Source organism: Opisthocomus hoazin, chromosome 6 (genome assembly GCF_030867145.1).
Source record: "Opisthocomus hoazin isolate bOpiHoa1 chromosome 6, bOpiHoa1.hap1, whole genome shotgun sequence".
NCBI lineage: Eukaryota > Metazoa > Chordata > Aves > Opisthocomiformes > Opisthocomidae > Opisthocomus > Opisthocomus hoazin.
Genome location: NC_134419.1, coordinates 23,077,414 through 23,085,650, shown reverse-complemented (window position 1 = coordinate 23,085,650; position 8,237 = coordinate 23,077,414). Strand labels below are relative to the sequence as shown.

Sequence of the window (8,237 nt, the reverse complement as noted above, 5' to 3'; positions counted from 1 at the left end):
TTCTGTCACTCAAATGGAATAAGCAGTGCTCTCAACACAAGAACTTGTAATTCAGACAAAATAGTAATATAAGGCTCTCAGCAGCCCAGTTTGTAGCAAAGAGACAAGAGTTAATTTACAGTAGTGTCAATACAGTTGGCGAAACTATGACAGTATAGTGCATAAATTATATCTGCCATTGAAGGTTTTTTTCCAAAGTGTTGGCAATATTGATATTGATCATGAAACAGAAACAAGCATTTTTGCACAGAACATCAAAGTCAACAGAACAAAACCCGGGTCTGAGGCTAGGTATTTTGTATAAACAAGCCCCACTTTTTTCCTAGAGAGCACCTCTCTCTAACCTTAATGAACTGCTAAAACCGTGAGAATCGATGTTTTCTCTTCCTTCACAGAACATCTAGAGTTTGCCTGTGAGGCAAAGGAGAAAGGTATCCTGTTTGGCATAATTTTCATTGTTCAAGTTAGATTTTTTTCAAGATGAGATTTTTAAATAAGCTCCCAAGCCTTACAACTGAAAAAATTATTCAGAACGTAATCATAAGTGGTTCTTACGCCCTAATTACAGTGCTTTCTCAATTTCTCAACCATCACACACATCTTGCATATAAGGGGAAGAAGAATGTCTGTGACTGAATGTGAGATTGTTAACAAGAGAATTTAACTAAGAAACATTTTTGCATCTTGTGTTAGGTGTGATACTTAGTTATGCAATATGTTCATAGGAGACAGGAAAACTATGCCTTACATCTGCAGAGATGAGTAAATGCCTCATTAAGTTTAATAATTATCTGTTAGAAGGGCAGTTCCACAAGAAAATCTCTGTTACTGAAAAACAGAAGGGACACAATGAAACAACACTGCAATTGTATCATCACCGACCTTGCTGACAATTCACCTGTCCAGAAATATTTCTATAAGCATATTAATAATTAATGTTTTATTGTAAAAGTGCATGAATGGGTTACATCATTAAAAGGTTACCAAGCAGCCCATGAAATTGGACACAGACTATATTTTCAGATTTGAGCTCAATTCAACCTGAGTTTATACGTTAATTCACATGACAGAGGGAGAAAGCAGAAGGTGGAAGAGAAAGGACATTGCTATGAAACATGACACATAAAAGGAAACTTTTTCAGAACGACTTTTTTTTCAATCAAAATACTACAAGTGTCATCTCTGAGGGACAAAAATCAATAGTATATGACTGATTCCACAATGTTCTCTATAGCTAAAAAGCTAAACAAAAACCCCCACCACCTTCCTGGATGTGGCAGAAGGCAAAGCATCCCAACAACAAAAAGTCTCAAGGAAAGCTATACTATCGCATTTCCATTGACAACTCAGTTTTACAGCTAAACAAGAATTATACAAATCTGGGAAACCAAAACAGAATGTTACCAACTTCTGCTCACAATGGGAAGGTGGATAGACAAATAAAGCACAATCTTCATACTAGCCAGCTATGCATTTTGACACATACCATTAAACAAAAAATTAACCAGTTTATTGTATTTAACATATTTACAAAATAGTACAAATTAAAGCACTGTAGCTCCATTATTGCATGACAACAAAACCTCCATACAGGCAAAAGCAGCACATGAAAGAGACACTCCAGAATATTTAGGGAGTCTTTGGTACTCAAAATATAGTTTAAGATGCAGCGTTAACTCAATTGATACACAGCATTAATCAGACAACGACAAGTAGATTTATGTCACAAAACTAAGTTTAGCTATGGCTTTCATTCTTCTCAAAGGCTGATTACTGGACTCAGGAATTGCTTAAAAGATTTACAGCAACTGTAGGAGGAGAGACTACTCAAAGTGATACTGAAACCAAGCTGCTGAAAATGACTGATGTATTTCTGAACTCACATTGAATTAAGCTCCCTCTTATCAGAACTGTATGACAGCAAAGCACTAAACTCTTCAAAGGCCTAGAGCCTATTTCTCTACCCCTTGAGCAGGCAAAACTGTGAAAGAATCAGCTTTATCTACTTAAGGAATATAGGCTCACGCTCACAACAGACAACAAAACAGCATGGCAAAACATGATCAAAGACTGTATACCCTAGTCTACACTGCTGTACACATCATTTACAAAATATGTTTTATGCATCATCTACATATTTACAAATGCTCCCAATTGTTCCATCAAGTAATATACTCAACACAATCACAGATTACGTAATTGAGGTAAACCCTTGAAAAGTTAGAGCATCAGCAGAGTTTCATCTGCAAGGCTGAATCTCACATGTGCAGGATTTCGAACTAGAAGATCCTCTCTTTCACCCAGTCACACAGCAGTGTATGCTAGGTGTAGCAGATGGGTAAGGTGGTTGCAGAGACGAAGGGAATTACTGTGAATCCTCTGTGCTGTGCTCAGTTCTTCCTGATGGCCTGAAAGAAGCTAAAAAGCAGCAAAGAACACTGGGGACAGCCAAAAAGAATCTGAAGTATGTACTAGTAGATTCTGCTCTGTGGACAAACAGTGGATATATGTCACTTGTAGAGTGGGAAAAACTGCACTGTTAAATCGTGCAGTGTCTATGCACACTAATTGCAAGATGCCTATGTGAAAAAAGGACCGGGAAAAGCAAAAGAGAGGATGTGGGACAGGATGAATTAACCTACTTGATTGGTCAACGTTACCCTAGAAAGAAAATGCATTTAAGAGCTTTCTTTTCCTAGAAGTTTACAAGCCAGGTTAGACATTATCTAACTATTCAAAACTGCACATCACCCACATTTATTTTACCTTGTAACTACAGCACTTCTGACCCTCCATAAATATACTACAACACTGCCTCACCAAGGGATGGACATCAGTTTACAAGGCCTGATGTTTCAAGCTTGCTAACCTAGACACATTTTTCCTTGGGGATGTCCGTAATACTGCAACAAGACCACTCACTCACTGAATTGCCATTAATGTCCGAGGGAACAAAAGATGAAAGGGCAAAGTTGTCTGCAATTTCTCTTTGAATTACCTTATGAAAGCCCAAAAGGTGATAGAAACTCCTGTCTAACTAGGAAGATAGCTCAGAGTTGGAAGCATCAAAGTTCACCTGAATCAATCAAGAGGTTAAGACAAACAGTTTTGATCTTGAGAAGTGACATCATTTTGCATTACTATATTCTCCTACAGAATAGGTCTACAATATTTATGTAATCTTAATGCTGAAAATTTTAAAACTCATCTTTTCATGACTATCCTCCGTTGTACTTTTATAGTCAGCTGATTAAATGAAAAAACGTCACACAAAAAGACTCGGGATGACAAAGAAAGGATCCCAAAATTCCACTTTGTGGACACTTTTTCAAGCAATACCACATCACTACACCTTTTAAAAATGTTGTCTTTAAACAAATTGTTAGAAGATTTAGACAGGACCTCAAAGCAGTCAGTTAGCTAACTATATATGCATGAATGCTACTCATGTTTACTACATTCATATTTCCTTCAGAATGCTTTTGTGAGTGTAAAACTTTGTAAGGTTCTAAGTAGTTGGATGTTTCAAGACAATTCTACAGACTATGCCCACTGGAATGACTGAACTCTGTTTTCTGCATATAGGGATAAGGAATAATAAGCCTTCATCTCCTTGTATCATCACAGATATCAGCTAGAAGAAGAGAGACTTATTAAGTATTCAGCCATAGCTAGTATTCATGGTGTAGTACAGGGCAAAATGAAAAGGAGCATAAAGAAATTTGTTTTCCAGAGATCTTCTAGGAAGGTGAGAGTTGGACTTTGTACTGATCTCCAGTGATGGCAAACCAACAGGTTGTTTCTTGCACAAGATAATAATCTGTCAGCACAAGCTTCTTTATAAAATGCAACATTAAGACTGGAAGGTTCAAACAGACAAAAATGCTGCTGTTTAGATACTTAACAAGACCAATAACACTTTGAAGATATTAAACTTTTACAATCCCTGAAACTGCTTGTCAGCAGAGTAAAGTTTCTAATTCATTCGTCCTCTTCAACGTAAGTTGATGGAAACCAGCCCACCTACAAAGGGGAAAAGCAGAACAAAATCATACATGAGATGCACATTTTTTTAAGATGGCAGAACTAGGCAAAACAAGGATGGGTCTGTTCGGTAAATATAAGATTACAAAGATAAACTTGACTGACCTGCCACAGTTAGAGTAACACCCTAAATGAAAGAATAACTTGCAGATATGATGACCTGGGGACTAAATCCTTCCCATACCCCCAAAAAGACTCTTTTGCCCAAATTGGAAGTCTAAGCATTCAGAAAAAAGTCTAGAAATGCCAAGAGCAGCAGTAGTTTTACTGCAGGCAGGATGCTGCTGTTTTTTGAACAATCAGTTAAATATTTAATGGGCTTCAGTTAGGTCCACGGAATCCTCTTACAAATGAAATAGTAACTGATTTGATTGCATTACATGGAGTTAAATTCCATTGCCACCAACAGGAGTTTTAAATAAGACAGAACTGGAAAGCAGAGTCCAGTGCTTTACACTTAATATGTTATAATCTCCATTCTGAAATTAATGATGTGTCAAATAAGGATTATATAAGACACACAGGGAAGCAATGTCATGTATTTCTTATTGTCTTACCTATTCGCTTTAGGTTTTTCACTGACTTCTTTACACCTTAGTCAATTTAACACTTGTGAAAGACCTCAAAACCAAACCTAGAGCATGACTGAAAGGAGTAACTGCATAAACTTTGTTTTAGACTACCTTGCAAAATATCTCCAGAGGTGAGCTTATGATCTCTAGTGCAGGCTGTGACAGCTATCAGAAAGAATGTTAGTATATAACTGGGTGTCTTTTAGGATATGGATAGCTGCATTAGAATGAGACGCTCAGTTTTCTTCAGATGTAAAATGTATGTAGGATGGCTGCTATTTCTTGTGCTTCCCTATTTCTTTTCTAATTGATCATTTCACTTGAAGGCTGTAACCAGGCTTGTGTACATAAAAAAGTTCTCCAAATTGCATAAAGCAGTAAATATGGACATCTGCTTCAACCATACCTTTCATTTCCAGCTTCCAGCCAACCTACTTTCTTCCACCTTGCATTCCTTGATCCTGCATCTCAGCTCTTTAGGCATGGAAACAGCAGCCTTAAAACACTTCTGACTAATCTGCACTAAAGAGCAGTACACCAAGATTGAAAAAATACAGCCTTTATAGATCAAAACTGCAACTTTACTTCCAAGCAAGTCTCAGAGGGCAGTGTAAAGTGACTTTGTAAAAATGCCTGCTAAATATGCCACTCCATATAAGCCACTTTTTTAGAGATCAAAGAAGCAGCCTCCTATAAAAAATGGTGTCTGATTTCATTGTATTGTAGTCTTGCAGAAAGGTGTGGAAATCATTCTGTTGAACTGCTAAACAGACTTTCACAGCACCACGAACCCGAGCTTTTGACCCCAAATACATGTTTACAATACAGCTTAAGAACATTCAACTGTAGCTGTACTATTAATCCTGGTTATTTTCCAACCATATAATCTGCCTATATATTCAGCCTGGTAGGTCACTTTAAATAACCAATTAATTTTAGATGCTAGGAAAGCTCTGGCAAGAGTTCTGCTGGTTCCCATGGAACAGAGATGAGAACATGTTATAACTTGTGAATTTAAATATACAAAGAAGGTTTATGATGCAGGAACATACTTTATTTTTTCTTTCCAGAATCACTGTCAGTGAAGGCAGAAATGAGGCCAAGGGGGGATAGGGGGAAAACAACCAAAAAAAACAAAAAACCCACAAACACCAAAACTCCCTTACCCTTCCATTGACTTCACCTCTCCACCAGCCATTCGCACTCATCTTTGTATAAATTTTTACGACATCCCCTTTCAACAAGGACAGTTCTCTCATGTCTCTTGCACAGAAGTCATACCTGGCTATGGCAATGCCTATCACTTTCGGGCTTAGCACTGAAATGAAACAGATGTTGATTATTATATGAGCTTGTTAAAGGCTACTAAAATAATGTAAATAGCAATACTATAAAACATAAAACAATGATTTCACAACAGCATACACTGGCATTAACTTTATGCAAATATGAAAGCATCTCCACTACACAGATCAAGAAGGTTTAAACATAGGTGAATGGTGTAAAAGTTGAAGGGATTTTATGTGATTTTTTTAATAGTTCTTTTTATTTTTAGAAAGAAGTCAAACTAGATGAACCGCAATAAAATATTCCCCACCCCAAACTTGCTAAATACATTTGCAATTATGTATTTTTGTACTTCACAATAAAACTTGCTGCCAGTTACGTGCATCAATGTATTTTACAGGTCACTAGTTTCTTTCCAAAAGAATTATTAGCATTTACAGTTGATTTAAATTTGTACCTCTAATGAAGCAAAGCAAACAGAATAAGCTGCTGTTCTTTCAAAAACAACTCCCAAGTTAAATATTAATACACTTAAAATCGGAAGCTAACATCAGCATGAGCAAAACAGTAAAGAGTTTCCACAGGAAATCTGTATGGATCATTTGTTACAATGTGCGTGAACACTGGCTGACGTAAATCTACTGTTTTCAGGAGTTTATTCTGTAAATCACCAAAGAATTTGTTCTACAATACTTCTCATGAAGAAAAAAAATCCTTACAAATTTTTTCCTAAGTTTCAGTGAAATTAATACTTAAAAATTTTAAGCTACATTAGTATGTACACATTTTGCCAACGTAAAGCCATTTTAAGCAATAAAAAGGTATTAAATATTTTTAAATAACAAATGTGGAAAAAAGCTTGATTTCAAAAACCAGCCCCCGTCTCCCAAATAATTTTACAGGAAATTATGTTTTTAACCCTGATGTAGAAAGTCCAAACTTGCAAAAGAAACCCTTGACTCTTCCAGTGAAAGGAAAGTGGGCATGGAACCTAAGAGATAAAGGACTTTGGACTGAGCAGTTTAGAAAAAACATCTACTACTCTATTGCATTTTGTAGTTGAATTATTTGGCCAAAGCTTCCCCGCCCACCACCATTAATACCATTTTCTGTTGCCATTGTTTTCCTATGTAAGTCACTGTAGATAGGAATTTACAAGCACAAGCAAGCTTCCTACTGAGAAGATTTCAGAAGAATTCCTCATATGATCATGATAGATAACTTATGATGTACATATAAACACCTTTTTTCTCAGAACCCTTTCCATTTTCTTAGAAATTCCCAGTGGTCCTTAGGAAATACCATTAATATTCTAGTTTTAGCAATGCCTTCAACAATGTTAATACCAAAAGTTAATAGCTAGTTGCCTTTCATTAAATCAGAAACACAAAACATGGCAAATGAGCCTGAAAACCTTGACAGTTTCAGCTCTGCTTGTATTTAAGATTTCTTCTGACCCCACTAGGGACATTTCACAGAAACAGAGGGTTTTGTGTAATAGTGTTAAATATATTAAAAATTATTACATACTTCAATATTTTTGGCTTATGGAGACAATACAAACAATTTGTTTTAAAGTAACAACGAATACTATGTTTAGAGTATTATTAGACATATCACAAAACCGGAATGCCTAAAAACCTGGCAACAGATTATGCTCTCTTTTATATCATGCCATTAAAGTTTAGTCCAACATTTCAGACTGCTTATGTAGAGTATGCTTATCAGATACTTGATAAGGATGTACAGGATGCCATATAAGAGAGAATCAGCATCTCAATTTATTGCTTATATTTACAATATGAAGATGCTGTAAAAATCTAGGTGATATACTAAGTATATTAAAGTTCAAACAGACTTTTCCCCCCTCTAAGCAAGTCAGATGTAGATGCTATTTGTTTAGATCCTTACATAAATGTTATGTTCTATAACTTAACAGCATTTCAGTAATCAATTTTACAGGGAAAGAGCACATCATGGGCAGCAATTGTTTTAGAGAAAAAAAAACAAAAACAAAAAGAGAAGTTATTGATTGTAAGGTCAGTAACCATTTATAGGTGTGCAGCAGTATCACTGGCAGATTTGGGGAAGCATCGCAGGATGGAAGGAGTGATTCTGGGGAGCAAGGTATCACTTCAGATTCTAGAAAGGAGATAAAGGGGCAAGGAAGAAGATTACACGAGGCAAAGATGAACAAATTTAGGAAAACATGGAAAAAAATAACTAAGGAGGGAAGAAAAGCATGGAAAAATAATAAAGAGGGAAAATACTGAGGAAAATTACGATGGGAAGAAATGGGCAGATCTGGGGGAAAGGAGGACTTTAACTCTTTTT

General features: G+C 36.2%; 1 protein-coding gene across 3 annotated transcripts in view; it reads right to left on the bottom strand.

Moving 5' to 3' along the window:
- Positions 1-957: 957 nt before the first annotated feature.
- VAV3 (vav guanine nucleotide exchange factor 3) overlaps positions 958-8,237 on the bottom strand; it is a 203,619-nt gene continuing 196,339 nt past the window's right edge. For all 3 annotated transcript variants that reach the window (XM_075422241.1, XM_075422242.1, XM_075422243.1), the window contains 2 exons: positions 5,783-5,934; positions 958-4,023 (listed from right to left, as the gene is read on the bottom strand). In XM_075422241.1, coding sequence (XP_075278356.1) covers positions 3,982-4,023; positions 5,783-5,934 — 194 coding nt within the window. In that variant the 3' untranslated portion in view covers positions 958-3,981. The remainder of the gene's footprint in view (positions 4,024-5,782; positions 5,935-8,237) is intronic.